Raw genomic sequence first — 26067 nt, 5'->3', positions numbered from 1 at the left:
CGTGGTGAAACCATAATCTGCCAAACCTTGGTTCAGAAAGTGAAATCTGGCCCTTGCAACTCAGACTAGAACAGTGATTGGCTGATCTAGGAATGTATCCTCTCATGCTTTCTCCCCTCTTCCCCCCTCCCTGGGAAGCCTACAGTAAATCTCAGACTTAAAGCACAACAGGACTAAGATTTCACTAATCTTTTGTCTTTAACTCCAGGTATATCTGAAAAAGCTGTCCCCTGCAGCCAGGGGGGAAACGCTTCCTGAGCACAGAGTTTTCCCTCTTACCAATGTGGATTACTTGACAGCAATAGACTATTCAGTGCGGGATAAATCCCTCTACTTTGCTGATCGGGAAGATGGCTACATCAGGCTGTTGAGAATCAAGGATTCTGGCAAGCTGTCCTGGAAGAGAGTGGTGCCAGTGGGGGGCACTGTGGTATCTCTAGCTCTTGACTGGCTGAGTGGCAACATCTACTGGATTGACAGCCGGAATCCAGACATTCGAGTTGCAACTTCAAATGGCCGCTATGCTCTTGTGCTGATCAGCGAGGAGCTCCATCGCACGGTCTCTGTCGTGCTGCACCCACCTACTAGCATGATGTGCTTTGCTGACTTGGGTATGGAGAACCATAGTGCTGGCCCAAAGATCGAGTGTGCTTCCATGGATGGAAGCAGAAGGAAGGTGCTCTGGAGGAAATCCCAAATGCCAGTTGGCCTAACTTTTGGAGACTTTGGCACTCGGCTCTACTGGGCTGACCACAGTAAGTACAGGAGACCTGGCTCTCCTGGAGAATACAGGAGCTTGCCAATGTGGCTCCACTAAGCTGCAAACTCTCCAGGGCAGGGAGTCTCTTGCTATGGTTAGTGCACGGCTACAGGAGAACTTACTACTGGTGCATGATGTTCACTGCAAGGCCTATTTGAGACCCATGTAGTCTGGTTCCAACACATGTCTATTCCTGTCAGCAAGCATTGCCTTAGCCAAACAGAATGCCTGCTCCTCTTCTGTGGAAGATGGCAAAACCACAGCTCAGAATTGCAAGCTTATAACCCAAATGCTGCTTGGCTATGACCTCCACGACAGTGTAGTTGTGTAAAGTGGTATGCTGTACCACTGCTGGAGCGGCATCCTAAAATCAAACGACAGAACTTAATGTGAGCCTGTCTCAAATGCATGTAATAAGACCTTTTTTTTTAATTGGGAGCATGACCAATAGAATTGGTAGCCACAGCTGGTATGTGGTATGTGGCTAAATATTGGCACAGCACACTGACTTATGGGACATTGGAAAGGCCAGGCCTCTCAGCAAAGCAGTGAGTCCACTCTGAGGGACATTACACTAGCCTGCTACCTGCAAGCCTCTGTAAATAAGTCACAAACAGAACTGCCTCACCAGAGCTTGGTGATGCTACACAAGCATGCACCCCATTACTGTCTAAGGGTTGAGACCTGCTGTTCATTAACACCTCTTGCTTCATGTTTAATCCAGCTAGGCTGGATAAGTTGCTACATCTGTGTCATCTTCATCTCTGAAACATGAACAAGATGTTTCCTTTTGTAGCGAAAGGTGTTGTCCAAAGCGTTCAGCTGGATGGTTCCAGGTTCAGGCTAATTCGGGGAGGGCTGCATGGCCTCACGCTCTTTGCAGCTGGTGAAGGGATGATGGTCTGGACAACCCCAACCCGCAATGGTAAGGCAGTTGCAATAACAGACCCTTCCATAACATCCCTTAAACTAATAAAAGGAACATGTCCAAGGAGAGCAACTCTTAGAATGGATAGGACTTCCCCCCCAATATAGAGCTAATGCTGTAAATGGATAGCACATTGTCCTGTGCCTACCAATGATCTTTGATCACTTGCATCTAGATTCAAACTTGAGCTTAATCTTAAATTAGTCTTCCCCCACCCCCAAGCTCCCCTCCCTGGTTTATGACCACTGAGTGTGGGGAAGTGCCCAATCCAGCTTGGTGGTGTGGGTTTTAACAAGTTCCCTTAATTTCTTGGATTGGTTTGAGTGTACTGGCACTCTGCCAGAGTGTACTGGGCTTCCAGTTGAGGGTTTTTCTAGGTTAGGACAAGAAGGGGGGGTAGTCAGTTAACTTCCATCTCTTCTTCCTTTTAGACACACACTAGTTTAAAACCCTGCACCCTAATTGCACAAATTGGACTTCTGCAAGTGGTACCTAATGTAGCCCCCTTTGGGCGGACAGGGAGAGAACCTCTGTATGGCCTTTGGGTCATCCTAGTCTTGTAAATTCTCCTGTCTCAAGCCAGAGTGACAATTCTAGTTTTGTATGTCTTCCTGCAGACCCATCCTGAATGTGTAGAGGAGACCTCTTGAACTTCTGGCTCAAACTGTCAGTTTCTAGCAGATCTCTTGTACCCTAAGAGAAATTTATCATATCGGTGCACACACCTCACTGTCAGTGCTGCATGTTTAATTAGTGCAAGTGGAAAGCTGACTTGTAGTACTGAATCAGTGTCTTTCTGTCTGCTAGGCTCAACTAGAGTGTGGCATAGCAAACTGGAACTTATGGAAAACTGGTGGTTTCAAGTGGACCAGAAGATTTTGGACTTAAAAATCTACAGCAAGTTCACCCAACAAGGTGAGTCTAAAACTCTGCTGTGGTATAAGGGGGTGAAATACTGATAAAACCAGAATTAAAACCCCCTCCTAGACACTGTCTCCATGGCATTAAGCTGGTCTACGTGTGTTTGTCATCTTGGTCTCCCTCCATTTGAGGTGATGACCACCATATGAAAGGCATTCTAGTTGGGACACCAGTCCAGACCTCCTCCTGCCAACTGACCTCCTCCATTCAGGAGACTGACATCTTGTTTTAAGAATGGTAGTCACCCTTGTGTCACACTTATTTTCCATTCATAGGCAGTAACGGCTGTTCGGAGAACAATGGGGGGTGCAGTCACCTCTGCTTGCCAAACCATCAGGGAAGGGTCTGCAAATGCGCCGTCGGGTACCATCTGGAGGATAGTACCGAATGTACTAGAGCTGTGACGTGCCCTGAACCACTTGAAGCCTGCAAAGATCGTCTGAAATGCTTTACCAGGGAGCAAGCTTGTGATGGCCACAACGACTGCTTGGATGGATCTGATGAGCTGGCTTGTGAGTAACTCTTGCCACACTGTGGCACACCTAGAGGTCTGACACCAGAGACTTATAACATCCCGTAAACATCTAACCCTAACCAAATCTTCCCTACTCCATTCTCTGAGATGGGATTTGTCCTGTTAGCTTAAAACAGCTACTGGTCAATTAGTCTAGTAGTCCTCTTCATGTCTACCAAGGCATGCATTTGGTAATCACTATGGTCTGCAATGTGAAACCTGCATCCATTCTCCAACAGAAGATCTGTGGTAGGCAGCAATGTCTCTGAAGCGCAGCACTGATCTTTGTTGCTCAAGGGATGCAGGAAAGACCCTTCCCATGCCCCTGGAACTCTAACACGTCTCTAGCCACCAGCCTCTTGTCCAAACACAATAAACCCCTCTGGATTCACTACCAAAGAGCCACTGATCACGTCTGCCTCACTGCAGGCAGACAAGGTGAGAGGTCCCGCATGTTAATGCAGTACATTATCCCAGGTAACTTTAGCTCTTGTCCCACTTACCCAAGCCATAATCCGAGTTTATCCTTTAATCCACTTAAGATAAACTAAACTCCAAACCAGCTCTTCCAATAAAATTGGATCAAACACTCTCTCCTCCTCTAGGCAACTACCTGGACAGAAAGAAACCCAAGTCTACAACCGCCCCAACTCCAGCAAAGCCAGGCTTCAGAAAGGAAGAGGAAGTGGTAGCACCAACACGTGTCCAGACAACCACCAAAAGACCTATCACTGGAACCCAATACCTGCACCCAAAAGGGACAAAATACCCCAGAAGAAAAACCCCAGCTATACAGACCCCTCCCCCATACAGAGCAAGCAGGACCACCGTATCTAGTATGTGGGAATATACAGAAGAACCTTCCCCATCACCTGAGAGCGTTGAAAGTGGTCCAGAGCCCCAACCTTGCAGCAGTGAAACCTGTAACATGAGAGGGGACTGCACCATTGAAGAGGACAGAGTGAAGTGTAGCTGCATGTTGGGGTACAGTGGTGATTACTGTGAAAAGACAGAAGTCCAATCTACCACTGGTCCCATTATCTTAGGCATAGCTGTAGTCTTGCTAGTAGTCATGGCAATGGTGGGAGCTTTTGTCTACATGAAGAGGCAACACACTCGAAAGAGGTAAGACTCTCTCTCCTTATGTCTGATTTCATAATGAGAATTGTTCCCACCAGCTGATCACTGGCTACCTGAATGTTTGGTCTCTAAAATAATGTCAGCAGTAAGAGGAGCTTGTTGACTGAACCAAACGTCAGTATTAAGCATTAGTGAAAGTAAATGCTGTGCGGTGTACATTACAGCAGCCTGCATTAGGGGAAGCCTGGTTCCGATTCCTCCAAATGCTCTGTTTGAACTGCTCATGAAGCACAAACAAGGTGTCTAATTTAGTGCTGTGTAGGTGGTCATAACAGTCCCTTCTGGTCTGGTTCTGTGATGCTCTATGTATGTAGCAAGCAGTTGTAACTTGGCTTGTAACCCACACTGGACTGTATTGCTAACAGGTGCTTCCTACACACATATGGACTATTAAAAACCCTTGTTTGGGAGAGGGGGTTGTCTCTTGGACCATTTCTAAGGTAAAGAACCTCTCCAAACAGCCTAACCTGGTGTATGCTGACAGGCTTCCTCAGGGCTGTCTCATCACGCTTACAAGCCTCGTGCAGCTGGGACTCCTTACCTACTCCCTAATATGGTATCTAGCAGAGGAGCAGCCTTGATGCTGATATAGTAAGAGTAAAGTCTCATTCAAAGTACAAGAAGCATGGCTCTAAACTAGTAAAGCTGGGTGCCTTAAAATAGTGTACACACGCCATCACAAAGCTATTGCTGTTGGCCTTTCCCCAGGCCACCCTCAAGGCTTGTCAGATCCAAGCTTCTTAAACAGCACTAAATCAGAGCTCCAACTCACCTGGCCCACAGACTGGGGGCTGTGAATGGGTTGCTTCCTTCCCCTCTTCATCTCAGTCCCCCATTCTTGTCACTTCCTGTGGAGACTCCACACCAAGTCAGAGGGTGAAAAGGTGAACCTGACTGGTGCCTACTTCATACGGTGTAGAGCAGGGCCTTTCCCAGCTGCTTCTGCAGACCACTTCCTAAAATCCCATGGGCCACCAACACTCAATCCTCTGTCATATGCCAACCATTAGGGGGTCACTGGCACTACTGGGAACTTAGTACAGTGTCTTGAATTCAACTGGCATAAAGAGACATCTGCCACAATTATCTCTACAGCATGGTGTAAAGTTTGAATCCCTAATTGTGGCAAAGTGCCTTTAACAGTATAGCTACATTAGAGCCAAAAGTTGTATCTCCATCTTGAGACCACTTGACCAGGCCTAGTACAGATATAACATGCTAACTATACCTCCAACTTAAAATGTAGATGTGCTCTTCACTTGTCTTACACATGCTATTGGAACAAAACCAAACGCTTGTTTTCTGGAGAGCTGTAAATAGAAGTACTCCTAGAACTGCCGTTCTAAAGACTGCTACAACCAATCTTGCTAGACAACTTAATAGTTAACCTGGGGATCATGGAATTGGGAGGGTTTCAATGCATTAGACTCCAGCTTCTTGCAATATGATGCAACAAAAGGCTTTAAACCTGACACCCTACAAGCATCACCTCAAGCCCATCCCCACTGCAGGATTGTATGGCTGGTGGTGGGGAGGGGTAAAACTCCTTAGGGCAACAGAGGAGGCACATGTCTGTCTAGAATGGGACTTGGCAAACACTGTCCTACCAGTGCTTCCATTGCTCTGTGGGGCCCTGCTGTCAAAAGCCACCTGCACTCACTGCTACCTGTGGTGTCCCTGAATTGCTATTTTGAATAGCTATTCTCATGCTAGGTTTTTGGTCCAAGGCTCCTAACAGAACTGACAGCTCATTGGTTCCTACTAACTACAATGCAATGGAGTACAACCGCTTCAGAAGTGTTTACTCTCCTAATGCAGGACTTCCAGTACAGCATCCTCTAGGACTCTGACCAGCTACCACAAGGACAGCGACCTCGGGGAAGAAGAGAACCTCACAAACAATGAGACCTTCATCAATGAAGCCTATGACAGAGAACAGGTGAGAAGGCAACTAGTCTCCTAGACTCCAATACCTCTGACTTGGTCAGCCAAGCATCCTATGGGCCTGACCTACCTTTCAGGCAGGCCCACACATGGGATATCTGACTAAACCTTTCTAGAGGGTGGGGGAAGGAGTGTTACTTCTATTGGCACAGGGTCTAAATGTGCCTGTGAACTTATCCAACCTTTCTCAAAGCCCTTTTAAAAGACCCAGTGGCTTAAATGCACACCCTATGTCCTGTACTACACCAAACAGGGGAAGACACTGACCACTAAGCATCCAAGTCAGGCCTACAGGGCAGCACTCCCTAAGGCAAATGCTGCTAGACTGCTCAGCCTGCTAAAAATTAGGTTCTTGGAGCCCTAACTGCTCCAAGGACTGGAAATGGCCACTATTTTGGCTTGCATCTAAGAAGTCTCTTGGTTGGAGACCAAGGGCCAGCAGCTCTTCACTTACTGCAGAACTTTGCATGGGTTGATCACATGGGCAGTAAACTGGCCAGGTCCTCAGGCACAGGGCACCACTCCCCAACTAACCGATCGCAGTGCAGTGTCAGGGAGACTAATTAATTCTGCCTTTTTGGATACAAACTAATGCTAAAATCTAATGCTTTCTCTTGTCTCCTTGCAGGAGCTGGTAACTCCTATGAAGACAGAATAACTTCATGTTGGAAACTCAAATTCTCTCAATAAAGTAACATTTGCAGAATCCTTTAGTGTCTTAGCCACAAATCCCTCAACTTAGTATTGGTGCAAATTCTGGTCCGTAAATAGTTCCTGGTCAATGTCTCCTCTTCAGGTATGGATGTTCTGATGCAAATATGGCTACTTAAGCAGATTCATGTTTTATCTGTACAACAGTGACATGCAGTTGGGTGGCTATAGCTGTCTTGGAGGGCCAGGCTCAGTCTTTCCTTGCAAGGACAGTGCTTTACCCAAGAGTAACTGAAGGAAAAGCCTAGAGTTTGTAACTCCTGTGTAGGGCTGCAGATTTGGCTTGAGCAGCCTGGGTAAGCAGTAAGCTTGCAATACTGGTAGTAGCTGATGCTAAACCCCAAACAGTACAGATTATTTCTTCTGCCCAATACTAATGAAATGGGAGCCACACAGTGATGTCTTGCAAGTGGAGTAAAATTAACCCTTTTCCCATGGCTCTTAGCCAAGCATGTCTGATCAGTTTAACTGGTGTCTGCACCATCTGGGCTTCTAACAGACAAGGCCACAACTGTTCATCTAGAGAACTTTTGCCTTTGAAGTGCTCGGCGGTCAAAGGGTTACCACAGCATCTTAGCCCTACACTCACCAAATGAGAGTATGTGGTTTTGCCTCTGCCCTTCAGTAGAATGTGGCTTAATGGTACTTCCAACAACCAGGGTGAGTCCTTGTGCTAGAGTCCTAGTTTGCCAAATGAGGCCCTGCAGAGTGTTTGTGGGGAGTGAAATCTCACCTGGCTGCCCCAAACTTCCAGTGGGGAAGGAGAGAACCAACTAGGCTCAGGGTCTCAGTGGAGCCAGGTGTTCTACAGAGGTGGCTAGAGCTTGGCATAGTGCCTCCTGCTGGAGGTGACTGGAAGGCTCTAAGCAAGAGGCAGCATTGGGCAGGAGGGAAGTTGGGGAAAACCCCTCTGAACAAGGCACCACCCTACATACTCCCCTGCCTCAGGTAGGCTAGAAACCCTGCATACTTTCCTGAGCCCAGATGGTCCCCTGCCAGGGGAAGGGTGAGCTAGGAACATCCTCTCTGCAATGCCCCTCACTATCATAAATGGCCTGTACACTGTGGTGTGCATGTGCATATGCATGCTTCACATGTACCCCATGCCACTGGAGAGTTACCAGTGACCCAAAGGCTCACCCCTTGGGGTGGAATTCTGGAAGAGGGTCTCTAAGTGCAGGAGAGTCTGAGGTCAGCAGGGAGCTCAAGGTCTAGGCAACTAGACAGCAGGCTCCAGTTCTCAGGATGGAGTCTGCACCCCAAGAGTGCTGGGACCCCACAACTGGAGCAGGGGCTAGGCTCCAAGAGGCTTGGAGCAACTGGGGATGTAGGGGCCTGGATTCCCTTCACAGCTTTCTGGTGGGTGGCTGAAAGGGGGCACCCAGCTGGATCTGTGACACCATCTGAATTGTAGCAACTCCAGATGGTGACTTACCTCCTACCTTGGAGGTTCAAGGTGCCCTGTTGCCCTCTGAGGGCAGGGGCCTTCTGAGGGAAGTGGCAGTAGCAGCTATGCAAATAGCAGATGTTGGTGTCTGTCAATAAGGAATTGCTGTCCTAGCAGGACCCTCCCCCTCCCAGACTGTTCACCACAATCTAACTCTAGAAACCTGCTGTCTCAACCCCACACAGCACCTGCCTGAGGTGCTAACCTCCCTGAAGGGTAGGGGGTCATCTAACATAGAGCTGGGCAAAACGATACGTTTTTGGGAGAACAAAAACTACATGCTGAACTTAACACCACTTTGGGGTGAAAAGATTTGGAGTCCAAACAGTTTGCTCTGACCACTTTGGAAACTTATTTTTCACTTCAAAAGAGGGTTAATGCCATCCCCAGCAGTGAGTAGTGTGCTGGCTACAGGAAACTGGCCAAATCTCTCCCTGCTGGCTTCATGTTCCAGGGGTAGGAGCTGGAAGCTCTCCAGCTTGGGAGCAGAGTAGGTCAGGCTGTTCTGCTGCCTGTCAGTTAAGGAAGCTGTGCTAGTTTGTGTATTCAGTAAAAATCTCCAACCAAATGCTAGAAACTAAGCCCTAGAGCTGCTCTGTAGAGCTAGAATTGGAGGCAGGAACGGCCCTGCCTGCTGGAGGAAAGAGGGTGGACGGTAGCTTGTACAAGCAGCACAGGACTAAGAGGAAAGGTGGTGCAATTACTGCAGCACATCACAACCCACTGACCTGGGGATGGGGTCCTAGCTCCAATCTGGGAGGTGGAAACAGGAGGCTGCTGGGCCATGGAACTGCCCCTCTCCCTAGGGACAGTGTGAAGCCAGATGAGCAGGGGTGGGGAGGTCTAGGCAGACCCCTTGACCATCTGCAGGTGGCTGATCTTGGCACAACACTGCCCATCTAATGGAGTCACTGTAGGAGTTACAAAGGCTTGAGCACTAAGACAGCGGGGGGGGGGGGCAGTCCACCCTTCTTGGAGCTGCTTTAGCCACCTAAGCCAGCACTAGACAGGCTCACAGGCAGTTGCTTCCCCAGGAAGCCACAAGGGCTAGGAGCCTTTCTAAAGGCAATCTTGTACTCCACACAAAGCGACTGTCAAGGGCCCCAGTGAACACAGCCCATGGACTGGATCCATGTTGGGGAGAAACCAGAATTCAGGCTTCTAGTAGAGCTTGATGGGTGAGTAAAAGAGGGGGTGCACTCCTGCCCCAGCAGGCTTAGAACTACTCTCTGTAACCCACCACACAGGCATGGGGAGAGGGAGGTTGGGTTTTGTCTGGTAGCTGTGATGAGCAGGCAATGACAGCTTATCTCCAGCTAGACCAGTCCCATGCACTGTTCCAGCCTGAAACCCCAGCCTGGGCATAAGGTAGACCTGTAGGAACTCCTAAAGTGAGCACTCCTCGTAGACTCTAGGTGCTACAGTAATACACCATCAGAAGGCCCTATTGGGCCAGACACCCCACACTCTCTCCACACCCCATTACCTTCACAAGACAGCTTCCAGTCTAGCTCGACTGGGAATTAATGGAACTTGCCCAAGGTCAGGGGCAGGACCCGGAAGAGAATCCAGCTGCCTGGTCTCCTTGTCCCTGCATCTCATCACACCAGCATAATGGTGTTGCATGTAGAATAGTACTATTGTAAAAGCAGATAACAGAGCAATAACCCTGCTATTGCTACAAGCAGATCCACAAGGCCTAGTTCAGTTACTTATCTTTCCCGTACTTATTGTCAAAGGAACTACAGCAAGGTAAAAGGTCTTGGTTTACTCAGCTGTGCACTTGAAGTACATTCATTCCAGGGAATGCCTCTCAGCCGAGCAGGGCCTGTATCAGACATGGGGTAGAAGAGCACTGGAAGGGTTGTGAAGAGCAGTTGCAGCTGTGCTGACAGGCAGAGAGATTTACAGACCACACCAGCCATAACCGAGAAACTAAAGCTCATGGGGGGGGGGGGGGGGCGGGGAAGCTTATTCATGCCTCACTGCAGGAAAAGGCTATAGGATTTGACCCCCTGAGAAACAGTGCAGGCTTGCAAGGCTGAACTGACTGTCTTAAAATGACTCTCTCAGTAACACAGGGCTCATGGGTAGAGACCCCTTCAGTACCTGTCCTGTGAGAGCAGGGGTGGCTGGTGACACAAACATTTGCAAGGGCAAAAACCTTCTGTAAGTGGAGGCATGAGAAGTTGTAAGTGTGTCAGGTGCTAGTGCAGGCTTGTGTAGGATAAAAGCTACAGTTGAATCACGGTCTCTTGCATTTCACACAGTGTGAGTGACAGATTAGGATGAGGCGCTGTGTGTGTGGTTGTTTTTTTTTAAACCTATGCCTCCCCACTTTTCTTTTCAGGCCCAAAAGGCAGATGGTGCCTGTAGTTTGCAATGACCTGTCCTACTGTTGGGTTGTGCTTGTTTTTCCTCCTCTTCAGAAGGTAACAGGCAGTGCCACTTACCTTGAGTTCACCTTTGTAAAAGCAGGCCTAGCCACCCCGCCTTTCCTCGGCCATGCACACTTGCCACCTGCCTTAACTCTAACCCCAAATCTGTAGCACAGACAGGGGGACAAGCTGGTTTACAAGCTACCATTGCAGTGGGAGGGGGCTAGCCCCCACTGCACCTGTGAGCTCCCAGCTGTGGGGCCCTGGCTGCTGCATTTAGCCTCCGTGAGCAACCAGCTGATGCCTGTTGTTAAACTGAAATGTGTCTAGCCCCTGCCAGGTGCTGGGCTGTATGGTCAGCACCGAGGACAGGGTCAGTCTCAGTCAATACAATTCACAGACCATTGACTCTTTGTCCATCTAATAGAGAGAGACACTTTGGGACGTGTCTACGCAGCTATGTGAGCCCAGGCTCCAGCCTAATCTTCCTCTTGCACGATCCACGTACCAGTGGTGCGAAGCAAGGGCTTGGCCCTGGGGGCCTGGAGGCTCTGAGACTGTTTTAAGGTGGGACCCAGGGTCTGACCCCTATTGCTTTCATGGGTCCATACTGCCCCACCTTGACTCGGGTCCCCAATGGCCTCTCAATGTATCCCAGCATTCCTGGTGGCAGAGAAGCAGTGCTTAGCTCTCTGTCCCTTGCTCTGAGCTCTCTCCCTCCCCCTCCCCCCCTGGGGGTTCCTGGGCAGGGGCACCTGCCAGCATGCACCGAGGGCAGTGAGTGGGATCCAGCCTCAAAACTTCCCCAGACCCTCCAGGGGGGCTGGGATAAGGGGTCCCATGGGGGGTGCTGGGGAAGCAGTTTGCTGTTCCGTAGCCGGCAGCAGTCAGACTGGGGTGTGCGTGTGTGTTTTTCCTCTGAAACCTACATGTTATGTCAAACTGCAAAACAGACAGATTAAAAAAAACCCCAACCAAATACCTTCCCTAAACATCCCATTTTAAAAACTAAGTCTTGCAAAGATTCACTGGAATAGTCTGACAGCCCTGGAGACGGATGTGCTAATTATCCTCAGAACAGGGGCATTTTCCTGACGTGACTCAGCCTAGCGTTGGAGACCCCAGTTCTCAGGTTAGATGGTAGTTCAGCATAAAGCCTTCTCTCACAGCAGTCCTTCTCCTGAGCCAGCCCCCACAGGAGCTACTTACCTAGCTTGTGTCCCTGTGCTCCTTATGGACTAGCTGATCTCTGGATACCCACAAGGAACAGCTCTGTTGAGGGAGGACAAAACACTCCACTTCCATCATCCCTTCTGGCAGTAGCGTGCCACTTCAAAGGCCCACTTCGTTAGTCACGGCAGTGAGGTCTCAGTCCCGAGAGCTGCCTTTAATAGACTCAAAATATTGCAGGGCAGTTATGGGAAACTCATGTGCCTGCACTCAGTATGTTTTCTGCTTGTTTCCTTTACTTCCTGTTTGGATTACACACACTTGGGCCTGGATCATGAAACCTGCCACTTAAACTGAAGCTTGTAATACAAAAGGCATAAATTAAACCCCAGGTGAGGAGTGGCTACGCCATCCTGCCCCCGCATTTGTTAAACTTTTGAATACCTTATTTTTTATTGCAGTTGTAGCTCATTTTAGGACTTTGATGCATGGTTTATCCTTGTCCTATAAGATACATTTGCATGCTAGGATCTCTAAATCTGTATTTATTCATGCCATATCTAAGCAAATAAATTCCTCAATTTCTTCTGCACTGGGATGATCGCTGCTGCCTAAAGCCTGGGCTACGTTGTTTCAGATATTTTCCCATCATGTTTGCCCCTTGCTGCAAACGAGATTGCAATCGAGCTTTTCGCTTCCTATACTGAGCTCCTGAAGGCTTCCTCAGGGGCATCTTTTATTTTCTACAGGGGAAAACAGACAGTATTAGAGAGAACAAAAGTCTATGTTCCGCAGTCTTAGAAAGTCACCAAACATTACATGTAAAGCGCAGCAAGAGAAGTAACAGCATTTCTTTTATATTGCTGTGTAGATAGGAGTTCGATAGAGATCTCTGGTGTCTCATTAAATAGGTCCTTTATTAGTCACTACTTACACTCTTCAAATATTAAAACACAAGTACACTTTCACAATTACACAATAAAACAAGGTTCACAATATCGCAGCTGGGCTCTCACTTCACTTGACTTTGTTCTGATATCTCACTGACTGCCTGGCGATGCCTGCCCTGCCCCGATGGGTGGTGGGTGAACCGCTAGCTGTGGGAGGCTAGCCCCTGGCCAGGCCTGCCCCTCCCGCCACCTACCCCCAGCGGAGCCCCTGCCCTCTCCCTCCCTGCCGCCGCCTGCCCTGGCCCCTGAGCACCAGGTGGGTGGGCGGGCAGCGCAGTCCCCAGCCCCAGCGCCCCTGAGCACAGGGCAGGCAGCCCAAGCACCAGGCAGCATGCCCCAGCACCCAGGGTCCCCCCACATCCCGGCCACAGGCCAGCAGCAGCTGCCCCAGCCCGGCTTTCCAGAAGACGAGAAGTCAGCCTGGGCTGGGGCCAAGGGGGAAGGGCAAGCAGGAGGAGGCCTCGGCACAGAGCATGGGCGGGGCCATGCTGGGCTGTTTGGGGAGGCACAGCCTGCCCCCCCCCATGATATGTGCCGCCCATGTCGCCCCTTATATACCCGTGGGGGCATGGCTGACAACAGTCTAGGAGGTTCAAGGAAAATGTGGTTCTGAGGAAGTCTGGAAGGTTCCACGAGATTCTACAAAGGTCCAAAACATTCTAGGAGATTGGTGAAAAATGAACCCACGTACAGAAGACCTGAAACATTTCACTTCACACATTCTATTTTCCCTTTTGTCGCTAACAACTAAAAGAGCACTCGGAACCCGGCGCCCCCCGCCAAGCCTAACACCTCAGGTGGTCACTTGGGTCGCCTGCCCCTAAATCCAGCCCTGCTCTCCATGCCTCTGTGCAAAGAAGTGAATGAATGCTAGAAATCAGCAGCGTACCCGATGTAAACGCTGAAGCTGAGAAGGTGCTGATTATGTAGAGATACAATAACTAGACACCAATAACCCCGGTCGTTTTCTGAACACTGTCGGTAATATCTCTGGCCAAGACTTGCCTGTGCTGGTGGCTAAAGTTAAGCTCCCTACTTAGGCTCCTAACTAAGCACATGCATATTCAAAAGTACTGCGCACCCTGCATCTCCCAAGGACATGGTGTTAGGCTCCTAAGTCACTTGGCCCAGAACCTCAAAGATTTTTAGGCTCCAAGCCGCCACTGAGAATTTTGAAAATTTTACCCAAAGTAATTTAGGCAAATAGGAGCCTAAATCCCACTGACTTCCAATGAGCTGGAGGGTCCTAAGTCACATAGGTGCTTTTGAAGATTTTATCTGCCACCTCCTGTTAACTGTCTAAGTCACCATGGCCAGGCAGTAATGTGCAAATCATCAATAATGCCACTCTTGCTGTGCTTACACAGAAATATCCACCTCGTGTCCAGCGCCCACCAGAAATGGCTGCAGTTCCAGCTACTGGGTACCAAATTCTCTTCAGCCCCCGCTGCTGCAGCAGGAGGGTCCATCGGCACAGGACAGGGAGAGGTCCTTGCTGCTATTAGCCTGGCTCAGCACAGTGCCCCTTCCTGCCAGCCTTGGCCTCTCGCTGGCAGGGGCTCCTCTCTGCCAGTGCTGCACTGCCCACGTTCGTGTTGGTAGGGGCTGTATCTGCCCGGCCTGCTGTGGCCGGGCTATAAGTCTGAGTCGCAGGGCAGGGAGCGGCTGAAGCTTCTTTCTCCCTCCAGCACATCCACGGGGTTGCTGAAGGACTTGGGAGCCGGCTTCTGGCTACGGGGCATGGAGTCTCTGGAAGATACGGTGGCGGGGCCCGGCTGGCTGCGGTGGGGATATTTGGTAGTTGTCTTCTTTCTCCTGCACTCCTGGCAGCCCTGGTGGAGGCTGAGTGCCAGGGAGAAGCCCCCGATGAGCTCCAGGCAGCTGCCGAGGTAGCCCAGCACCAGGCTGTAGCCCACCTCCAGGGTGCTGCCTGCGGGCGCCGGCAGGGCGCTGAGGTAGTGGTTGTACCACGAGACAGGGATGAGGCTCATCAGCCCGGAGGCAAAGAATATCAGGCCAGAGAGGCCTGCCAGCAGGTAGTGGGGCTCTTCCTGCCAGCAGCGTACCCCCAGAGCCGCCACCACCAGCCCCAGCACAGTCACAACCAGCGAGGAGACCATCAGCCCCTTGGCCACCTGCACCGGCTGCGTGGGGAAGTAGCCGAGTTCATCAGCCAGGCCGCACTGGCGCTGGCTGGTGCTCTGGGTCTCTTGGCAGAGCTCCCAGATGCCCTGCTGATAGACCACGTCAATGGGCTTGCCGGATATTCGGCTCACCTGCCTCCAGCAGGGAGTCAGCGTGCTGACCAGGTTCAGCAGCAGGCCGCAGGGGCTCAGCACCAGGCCCACGATCATCACCGACGGCGTCCGCATGTTGCAGGGCCCAGGGAGGAGGCGGGAATGGAACCACCGGCCCAGCTGTGCTGGGGAGAGGAGAACCCAGTCACAGCGGTGGAAGGAGCAGTGCTGCTTCAGAGGCAGATAGAGTCGTGTCCGTCCCCCCCCAGCTGCTGTGGTCTGCCCAGCGCAGGGCCCTGCCTCCTGCTTGGCCCCGGCGCCTGCCCTGCCCGCACAGCCCAGCGCCGTTCGCCCCTGCGCAAGCCCTCACCTGCTGGGTTTGCCAGCCCGGTCACAGGGGGCATCGGCCGTATGGCTTCCTCTTTGCTCTGTCCCCAGCAGAAGGAAACTGGCTGCTCTGACCGAAACTGCTGCATGTACAGAGAAACCCAGCCCGGCTGCCAAACAAGTTCTGGGTGGTATTTTATGGGAGGGGAGGGGAGGGGAAGGCAGGGCTTCCCTACCCCTGCAGGTGAAACAGTAACCAGGAAGGAGCCCTAAAGGCTGACGAATGATCACTGGGCAGGTGGGGACTGGTATGAAGTGACTGCAGAAAAGCCCTTTGCTGCTCCCAGCCTGTGCGTGGCTGGTTTCAGTGGTGCTGAGCAAAGGTCTGCGCTCGGCCCCTGAGCAATAACAGTGACACAGCTGCCCTGAAATCAGAGCTCGGGATAGCCACATGGCCTGGATCTGCCTGGGCAGGAAATATTACCCCCCCTCACCTGCCCTCCCAGGGGAACATCGGGGCACGTGCGGGGGTGCCCAGGCCCGTGGTGGGGCCCGGATCCAGCTGGTGCACACACCGGAGAGGGCAATAGAGGACTGTATCCCTTCCGCTGTGGGTAGAGCAACACGCCAGCCACGTTAGAGCAGACGCTTGGTCGCAGATGTAAAAGGGCCCTTGTCCAGGGGTCTGTGTGGCTATACCGGATTTACAGGTGTACGAGCCCAGCTCTGTACAGGCTGTCTGGCCTCGGTGCCGCTGTTCCCACTCTTATCTTACCAGGCCAAGAGCCTTAGGCTCTCCACTCGGTGGGAAGCCGCTGCCGTGCGTAGCCAGGCAGAGCACCCGGCACTGCCACTGACGTCAGGGGGCGCTGCTGGGTGTGCTGCATCTTGCAAAACAAGCGGCCCGTGCAGGAGCCTCAGTAAGGATTTGGGGGCAGGGCCGGCTCTAGGCACCAGCAAACCAAGCACGTGCTTGGGGCGGCACATTTTCAGGGGTGGCATTCCAGCCATCTTTTTTTTTTTTTTTTGCTTCGGGCAGCAAAAGCCTAGAGCCGGCCCTAGCAGCAGCAGCGCATCGTGCGCTGGCGGCGCCCTGGGGCCGCTGCGGTTCGCACCACCAGCCGCGGGAGAGCAGCGCCCACACCTTGTGGCTGGGCCGGGCGGGGGACACTCTGGCTGGAGGCCGCCCTGCGGGGCACACGGAGCTGCCTGCAGGTGCCGCAGGGCGGCCGCCCCCCAGCCGGGGCTGGGCGAAGCGGCCCGAGCCGCCCAGGGACTGCGGCAGGGCGGTCAGAAGCAGCAGTGGGGCCATAGAGGGAGGGGCGCTGCCGTGCAGGGCCCGCGTCCCGCTCTCTGGGGCTCCGCTCCCTCTGGGGCTACCCTGCCCCGGCTCCTCAGCCCCCTGCCAGGGTTGTCCCCCGGCTCTGCCCTCCCAGGTTCCGGCCGGTCCTGGAGGCGGGAGCCCCGGCTGGAGGGACCCTGGGCTGAGGCGTGGCCCGGGAGCCCCGCTGCTTACCCCGACCCTGCCAGTGCCAGACTGGCTGGAGGCGAGGGGGGAGTGGGCGGAGTCAGCACTGGTGGGGGGGAGCCCAGCGCTGGGGTGGCAGGGGGTGCGGGTGGGGTGGGGTGGGAGGGAGAGCCCAGGGCTGGGGTGGCGGGGTGCGGGTGGGGGGGGGAGAGAGCCCAGGGCTGGGGCGGCAGGGGGTGTGGGTGGGGGAGGGCACTGTGGGAGGGGGGGGTGAGAGCCCAGGGCTGGGGTGGGGGGGCAGCCAAAAATGTTTTTGCTTGGGGCGGCAAAAGACCTAGAGCCAGCTCTGTTTGGGGGGTGTCTACACTGCAACTAAAAACCCGCGGCTGGCCCGGGCCAGCTGACTCGGGCGCACGGGGCTCAGGCTCAAGGGCTGTTTAATTGTGGTGTCAGCATGCGGGATCCTCCCACCTCGCGGGGCCTACAGCCCCAGCTCCAGCCCGAGCCTGGAAATCTCCACAGCAACGACACAGCCCCGCAGCCCGAGTCGGCTGGGACGAGACAGTCACGGGCATCTAGCTGCTGTGCAGACATCCCCTTGGAGCAGAGGTGGGCAAACTACGGCCCACGGGCCACATCCGGCCCGCGGGACCGTCCTGCCTGGCCTCCGAGCTCCTGGCCCGGGAGGTTACCCCCGGCCCCTCCCCTGCTGTCCTCCCTCCCTCGCAGCCTCAGCTCGCCCCGCCGCCGGCGCAATGCTCTGGGCGGCGGGGCTGTCAGCTTCTGGGGCAGCCTGACCCGGTCTCTGTGCTGCGCGGTGGCGGCGGTGGCAGCGTGGCCCGGCTCCAGCCACCGGTACTCCAGGCAGCGCGGTAAGGGGGCAGGGAGCAGGGGGGGTTGGATAGAGGGCAGTGGAGTTTGGGGTGGTGGTCAGGGGGCGGGGGTGGGGATAGGGGTCGGGGTGGTCAGAGGGCGGGGAACAGAGGGGTTGAATGGGGGCAGGAGTCCCATGGGGCAGTCAGGAGGGGAGGGGTTGGATGCGGCAGCGGGGGGCAGTCAGGGGTGGGGGTTCTGGGTGTGGTCAGGGGACAGGGAGGGGTGGATGGGGCAGGGGTCCCAGAGAGCCATCAGGGAAAGGAGGGGTTGGATGGGACAGGAGTCCTGGGGGTGGGCCGTCAGGGGGCGAGAAAAGGGGGGGGCAGATAGAGGAGGGGGCCGGGCCACGCACCCCTCCCCTAACCGGCCCTCCATACAATTTCCAAAACCTGATGCAGCCCTCAGGCCAAAAAGTTTGCCCGCCCTAGGGTGACATGATGTTCCAATTTTATCGGGACAGTCCCAATATTTGGGGCTTTGTCTTATATAGGCACCTATTACTTCCCACCCCATGTCTCGATTTTTCACACTTGCTGTTTGGTCACCCTAGCCCGCCCCTGCCTTGGAGTATCTCCCATTAATCGTGGGCGAACGTGTCTGTCCTTTAGGGAGAGCTGTGGGAAGGCCGTGGAGGATTAGCAGCACTGGAATGATCTTTAGCCTGTGTCCTGGAAAGTGGGCGGGGTCCAGCCCGAGTTAAAACAGAGCCGGGCTGTAATCCTCCCCCCCAGCTGGGTCGGCCCAGGCAGAGAGCACTTCCAAACCCGGGGGAGAGGTTTTCCTGCGTGATGGTGGGAGGGGCTAAAACCTGGCTAAGGGCCTGGGCTAACTGTGCAGTGTGGCCACACCCTGGCTCTCATCAGCCCCACCCGCCGGCTGGTTTCCCAGCGTGAACGTTTCCTCATTGCTGGCTGAGAGTGGGTGGTTAACGAGGCCTCAGAGCAATGTCCACCTGGCCCAGGGCACTAGCCTAGGGCATTGCATGACACAGCTGTGTAGCGTTTCTATTGAACAGCCGGGCATTTCAGGGCAAACTAGCCCTCTCAATGGGTGAGCTCCTCAAATAATGCTCCGATGTGTCACATTGATAAGTGGGGCCTGTCTGACGTTACCTTATTGGAGAGGAGTCTAGGCTTATCCTCACTGCTGAAAAAGTGTGGTATTTACCTCAGGGACAGGATACAGCACAGTGAAGCAACCTCAGGCAGGGGCATAGGGCTGACCTCAGCGAGTTTACCTGGTGGTAAAACTAAAGTTCCTGGTCTTCACTGTGTTTTTACCACAGGAACATTCCTACACGTCGCCTGAGGCCGTGGTTCTCAGCCAGGGGTACACGTCCCCTGGGGGCACGCAGAGGTCTTTCAGGGGGCACATCAACTCATTGAGATATGAGTTTTGCCACAGGCTACATAAAAAACACCAGTGAAGTCAGTACGCACTAAAATGTCATACGACTTGTTTATACTGCTCTACATGCTATACACTGAAATGTAAGTACAATATTTATATTCCAATTGATTTATTTTATAATTATATGGTAAAAATGAGACAGTCAGCAATGTGTCCGTAATAGTGTGCTGTGGCACATTTTTATGTCTGATTATTGTAAGCAAGTAGTTTTTAAGTGAGGTGAAACTTGGGGTATGCAAGATAAATCGGACTCCTGAAAGGGGTACAGTAGACTGAAGAGGTTGAGAGCCACTGTCCTGAGGCATCCAGCAGTGATTTTTAGCAGTGAAGACAAGTGAGTCCTAGACTTTCCCCATCAGGGATCCCGAGGGGACATAAGGGTTAAACTGAGTCCCTTGTTCTGACTCTAAAATGTTTAGCAAACATTGAGGAAGAAAACAACATCCTCATGCCTGGCTTCATCTGCTGCTTGGGTGTGTCTTAGTGTAAGGAACGCAGACCCAAACACCCCTGCACCTAAACCCTATCAGAGCAACCTATACTGGAGGGGACAGATCCCATCCCCTGACTGCTTAGAAACAGGAAGCTGAGTATTGTGTTTGGATTTTGCTTCTTGCTGGCTGGAATTCCAAGAGCTTCCTCTCTACCCATACAGTTATTAAATTAATTGCCACGTGCGCTTATCCTAGCGTTAGGCATTTCACTTATAAAAAAAAAAAAAGATTAAAAAAATCAGTTTGACCCAAAGTCAATTCCCTTCCCATCAACTAAAAAAATAAATCTCTTCTCAACCCCCCCCCCCCCCCCCCGCACATATGTCATTCATCCTCAAGATCTTAAAGCCCTCTACAACCATATCCATGCAGTAGTGCTGGTATGCAGCCAACTGTGGGGTGGAGTGCTGCAGCCAGGTGGCACACCCCACGGCGCAGGAGGGGGTAAATGTTCAGCTAGGGACATCAGCACAAAGCCCTGCTCTTCCAGACAGGGGCACGGAGACCAGACATGGCCTCCGTTTGTAAGGACTGATTTGGAACTTGAAAGATTAAAGATTTCCAGAGGTGGCCACTGGCTTTGGGTTCCTACATTTCTGGAAGCTCAGCTTGGGACACCTAGCACCAGATTTCCAGAGGCGAAGAGCACCCAGGGCTCCCATTGACTGTAACTGGGGCTGTGAGCCCTCAGGACGTTGGAAAACCAGGCCCAGGACCCCAGAAATGAGGCACTTCTGGCGTCTAGCCTGTCACGTCATCCCAAGAGGAGCCCCCAGGCTCAGCAATAGCAGCTGGCCCAGGGAATTCTCCAGCTTCTGCTGACCATTCGGTACATGTTCCCACACGTGCTGCCAGCTCTCAGGACAGGAAACATCTCTGGCCGTTTACCTTGGGGACCTACACACATGCTGAAGGGCTTTGCCCTGCTCCCCGCTCCACACCGGCAGCTCCACTGGGCTTCCCAGAAAAGATGGTGATTGTCAGGGGTTGGCCGTGTGCTGCGGGCTGGCAGTACTGCCTAGTGGTGCTACGCCGAGGCGTGAGCCCAAGGGGCCTAATGGTGGGAGTCTAAGAGTCGATTTCTCTGGCCGTTACTGCCTGAGGTAGTGTCGCCTACTGGCGAGAGTCCAAAGGCAGCTCTCCTCAGCGGCTACATTTCAGGGGTGGCGTCGCCTACTGCCTAGCTCTACGGTTACGAGTTGCTGCGATAACTTAGCTGTTGAGGTAGCCAGGGCCAGCCCCCGGTTGGGCACAGATTATGGAGCTCTTGCCCTGAGAGCCTGCTGTCTGGCAGGAGAGGTAGCCGCCCATCAGCCCCACTGCTAGGGTATGGAGCCTCCTGCCGTCAGCATTTCATCCCTAGTGCCCAGGCAGGGGTGCTCTTCTCTGGAGCGGCTCGTGCGCCGATGACGCCTGTAGACGCGCGGTTGGCTTGGCTCCCTGCTCCAAGCAGCTGCGAGTGCATCACTCCCCGCTACTGTATTAACGAAGATAGTTCAGAAACGCTGGGCAGCACAGACCAGGTCTCTCATAAGCACCCTCACCTGGGGGGCCTGGTCTGCAGATCAGAACCGGCGGGCCCTGGCCCTGACCAGCTGGTGTGTGTGTGTGAAGCCTCCCTGAGGCAAACGGGGCAGTGTGTTTGTGCCCCTGGCACGTGTCCTAAGCTCCTCTCCCTGCCCTCACTTCCTGGAGGAACAGGGAGCCACAATCGGCCTGCGGGCTCGGAGCTGTCAGGGTGAAGGGTTCACGTAGGAGGCAGCCTCTGTGCTTAGGCAATGGCCCGGCTGACAAGCCCGGTTCAGCCAGTCGCAGGTCCTCTCCTGCTGCCGGCTGTCTGTGCTCTTGACTTTAAAAGCAAGGCACTTAGCTCGCAACAATGGGAATGTGCTAGTGACTGTGGTGTGAAGGGAGTGGTGGAGTCAGCTTGTGGTCAGGAGGGAGGGACGTTCTGCTTTGGAAATTAGACTCTGAGCTACTTCCCTGTTGTGAGAAGATGGGCGTTGAGCGCGTAAAGCTGTTCTGTAGTTCCCCCAAGCGCTGTCCCTCCCTGATTTCCTGCTCCTTTAAGTCCCTCTCCCCTCTGGCTTTCTCCCTGCTCTGTCCATCTTTCTCCAAATCCCACCAGGACTGGGCCCTGTGCTCAGGGCTGCTTGCCTCAAACCCATTGGTTTGCAGCTGCCGCTCCTTCGGCACAAGTCCTGGAGGTTACAAACAACCTTTCCTCTTGCAGCCTCCCCATTGCCTGTCCCTGCACCATGGCCCTTTTGGGCACCGTAGTATTCAGAGGGATAACATGCCTCTGGAGCCCCTCTACCCTGAGCTGCATGAATGGCTCCTTCTCATTGGTGGGCTCCCAAGCCACGCCCAGCTCTCCCATAGTGCATCTGATGACGCTGTGGCCTCAGGCCTAATCCTGCCCCATTGAACATCTGGAGCTGAGTTCCCTCATTGCTTTGTTGCACTGTCCCAACGTCCTTGGCCAAGTAAGTGGATAGCAGCAGCCAGAAGGCTCATGAACACCTGAAAGATGGGGATCCCAGGCAGGCGGGAGCTGAAGACAGGAGAAGTGCCCAGGGCAGCTAGCGGGAAAACCAGGATTTTTCCCATGGAAATTTCCACAAGAAAAAAAAATCCCCTTTCAGAATGGTCCCGTGGGAAAATTCTGGTTTTCCTGTGGGAATTTAGAAAACCCAGGGAAGTTGTTTTCCTCCCCAGTTTCCCACACTTCCTCCCTGTTTCCCAGCTTTTTCCATTCAACAAGTGTGGGAAAGTGGAGGGGAGGGGACACGTTCCTTTTTCACAGTAACTTTCATCACCTCCTGTGTTCAGAGGGGAAGTCACCCTTTCCTTTTGAAGGGTTCATGTCAGAGCAGGCAAAAGGCGTCCCTCTTGGCCAGTCTCACCTCCGCCACCGGGACTCTTCGCCAACTTTTGAAAATGATATTTTTTTCTTCATTAAAAATGTCGTTTTAGATTGAACTTGTTTTCTGATGAACAATGGTTTGGGTCAGAAAATGCTTGACTGGTGTTCGTGTCTGCTCCTATGGGCAGGGAGCAAAGTGGGTCTAAAGTAGTGTCTCCCTGCACAGGGCCCCCCAAAGTCTAGGGCCAGCCCAGTGCCTACCCACCAGCACCCCCAGGCCCTGGCTCAGCACAGTGTGCTGTTGGCTCTCGCTGCCTTTGGCCCTTTAACTTCCCAGGCAGCTGGGAGGAATGCAGCGTACAAAGGCCACTTGGCACCCCGTCACGTGCAGGAGTCTGGCTCTCCCCGCAACTCAGACAATCTCAGGTGTAAAACAAACACAAGAGGAATCAGCAAAGTCAATAGAGAGAAAAGGTGTTGGCTGATCCCCAGCCTATGGCCAGCGGCCCAGCCTACGCCTACTGCTCCGGAGTCCTTTCCTCAGCCTAACATAAGACCATACTCGGTCAGACCAATGGTCCATCTAGCCCTGTTTCCTGTCTTCTGACTGGCCAGTGCCAGGTGCTTCAAAGGGGATGAACAGAATGGGGCAATTGTCACATGATCCATCCCCTGTTGTCCACTCCCAGCTCCTGGCAGCTGGAGGTTTAGGGCACCCAGAGCTTGGTGTTGCATCCCTGGCTGTCTTGGCTAATAGCCATTGAGGGACCTACCCTCCATGAACTAATTCTTTTTTTAACCCAGTTATACTTTTGGCCTTCACAACATCCCCTGGCAATGAGGCATGAGTGTATCATGGGTAGTTGGGAGTCCATCTCCTCCCCATGGCAATGCAGTGGAATAAAGCAGCAGGTTCCCAGCCTGCAGTCGTGTGAGTAAAATGTTGTTCTTGTTGAACTGAGTGGTCCCTTTGCAAATGGTGCTGCAGTCCCAGCAGCATTTCATAGACCAATACAGAGCCACCACAGGTAGCGCTGCCGTGGGAGGGAGCTCAGACCACTACTGGCCTAATGCTGCTCTCACTCAGCCCAGTGCAACACCACTGACCCCAATGGAGTTACTCTGAATTCACTCACACCTGACAGCAGGGTGTGGCTATGTGCACAGCTGACTGCACTGTGTCCTAGCCCCAGGCAGAGCATGGCGCCAGCCTCCTCTCTTCCAGCAATGCAGACAGAGTCAGGCCCCAGGGCCGGGAACAAGGTGGCAGGAGAGGGCACTGTGGTGTCACCCGGCTGCCCCAGAACCCGGCAACATCCAGGTGACCTGACATGGTGCTGGGCAGCGTGCTTGCAGGCTGACTTGCCCGCGGTTGCTGGCTGGAACATGGACATTGAGTGGCTGGGAGGGAGGTGTCACGCTGTCTGGAGTGGCTCACTGCTGTGAGTGCCAGTCTCAGGGCAGACTGTCAGAAAACAGGGCAGACCCCCCCTCCCGACTGGTGGTATTTCCTATAATTAGATTTCACCAAGTTGGTAACAAATATACACTCCTGGATCACTATACCGGTCTCAGCAGGGAGTCATAGCCAGTCTCCTTAGGCTTGCCAGACAAACCGGACTTAATGATAATGGTCACATAAACCAAAAATCAGGTTACTCCCAATCCCAAAGGATCAGTCACTGATCCCACATCCATTCAGTACTCTGGATCTCACACCAAAGACAAGGCTGGCGCCAGTTCTCTAGTGAGCTAACTAAAGATTTATTAGCTAAGAAAAAGAGAAGAGAGTTAGTGAGAGGTTAAAGCAGGTAAAATACATTAACAGGTGAGTCAAAGTGTGTAAGTCCAAAGTGATAGCAGAGATGTAGTAATCTGCCGGTTTCCCAAAAGTCTTTCAAGGTTACCCAGAATAACTCTGGGGATCTCTGTCCACTTGGCCAGATATTCCACGCTGTTAGAATCCAAACAGTCCAGAGATGCAGCATCATTCCTTTGAATCAGTATTTCTATCGTCTTCCCTCAGATAACAGCCTGACAGGTGTTTTTAGTCACTCCCTGGGTCCTTGCTTTGAAATTAGCATTTCCTGTTACAGGGATATACATCCTGTAAATGCCTGCCATTGCATTATAATAGGAATAGATATTATAAGTGAGAACAATACAAGTAACAGTCCATTTGTTTTCATGAAGTTCTAACATCTGATTACACTCTTCATTAACATACACTTTGATCTAGGGTTAGCTAATTACAGGGTATATACATAATGTACAGGCAATGTAATAGCAAACAGGATATAGATAGGTGAAAACAATACAATCAACATCCCCTTTGATTTCTATTAACACAGGAGTGAATTAGTCTATGCCTACTAGTACACTTAACATTTCTTTGGTATGTCACACACAAGTGAATTGGTCTATGGCCCAGGCGTGGCCTGGTCTGTCAGCATCACAGGAGGGAAGGCTGGCTAGCGGGAGCGGTGTGGGTACTGAGGGAGCACAAGGGCAGTTTGGTTATGGGACACTTCACCCCAGTGGGGTTGTAGTGAGTTGTGGCGGACAGGGATACAGGTTATACCAACTTCTCTGTACTCCAGCTCCGTAGCTCTGTAACCTTGGCCACCTGCTCTCTCTTCCCCGCCTTTGGTTGGAGCACTCACTACCAGTCTCCACATCTGTAAAGTGGGGACCAGCACACCAAGGCTGTAGTGAGGGGTCGCTAGGGTCTGTGAGGTGCTTTGTACACTTCAAGTGCTGAGTTGGGGTGGGTGTATTATAGACACTCAGGCCCAGCTCATGGCAGGAATTTAGGACTCTCCTAAGGGAAAATGGAGAGACACCAGTGCCACTGTAAGCTTGTGGTGTAGCCACTCTAAGCCAACGGGAGAGAGCTCACCCGTCAGCTTCACTACTCCGGCCCCGTGAGCGGCTATAGCTATGTCAGAAGGAGAAGCTCTCCCGCCGACATAGCGCTGTCCACACTGGCGACTGCATCGCCAACTAGCAACAAAGCAGCATTTCTTTGTCATGGTTCACAGGCGAAGACAGAGAACTTGTCCTGTGTAACAGCCCCATCTGGTGACTCCTTCTGTAACACTGTTAACAGCTGCATGCCATGTGATCTCCTCAGGCTCCAGCCTGAAGTCAGGAGCTGCCTGCTGTAACTCGGTAGCTTGCCCCGTAAGCAGGGCCGGCTCCAGGGTTTTGGCCGCCCCAAGCAGCCAAACAAAAAAACAAACAAACAAAAAAGCCGCGATCGCGATCTGCGGCGGCAATTCGGCGGGAGGTCCTTCGCTCCGAGCAGGAGTGAGGGACCGTCCGCCAAATTGCCGCCGAACAGCTGGACGTGCCGCCCCTCTCCGGAGTGGCCGCCCCAAGCACCCGCTTGGTAAGCGGGTGCCCGGAGCCGGCCCTGCCCGTAAGGGCGTGGGGCCTGCAGCCAGCTACCCCTGATTACAAAGCAGCCAGATCTGGGCATGGATCAGATGCTTTCCCAGTAAAGAACAGCTGGAGGCTGCAGTGA

The 26067-nt window shown here is 52.8% G+C and overlaps 1 protein-coding gene across 1 annotated transcript; it reads right to left on the bottom strand.

Annotated features, from left to right (window-relative positions):
• Nucleotides 1-14497: 14497 nt before the first annotated feature.
• On the bottom strand, nt 14498-15576 carry CLDN23 (claudin 23). Its single transcript, XM_065405844.1, has 2 exons — nt 15471-15576; nt 14498-15285 (listed from the first exon to the last, which is right to left on the bottom strand). Exons 1-2 carry the CDS (start codon nt 15574-15576, stop codon nt 14498-14500), a joined length of 894 nt encoding a protein of 297 aa, XP_065261916.1.
• Nucleotides 15577-26067: the final 10491 nt, after the last annotated feature.

The sequence above is a fragment of the Emys orbicularis genome, chromosome 5, assembly GCF_028017835.1.
Source record: "Emys orbicularis isolate rEmyOrb1 chromosome 5, rEmyOrb1.hap1, whole genome shotgun sequence".
NCBI lineage: Eukaryota > Metazoa > Chordata > Testudines > Emydidae > Emys > Emys orbicularis.
Note: the sequence above shows the minus strand (reverse complement) of the source record. Positions and strands in the feature narration are given on the sequence as shown.

What these genes read in the sequence shown, in the direction of transcription:
- CLDN23 (XM_065405844.1), bottom strand. Translation starts at nt 15,576, where the DNA reads ATGCAGCAGTTTCGGTCAGAGCAGCCAGTTTCCTTCTGCTGGGGACAG. An exon ending in CGGGCTGGCAAACCCAGCAG is followed by an intron (nt 15,286 to 15,470) that starts GTGAGGGCTTGC and finishes TCCTCTCCCCAG; the next exon opens with CACAGCTGGGCCGGTGGTTC.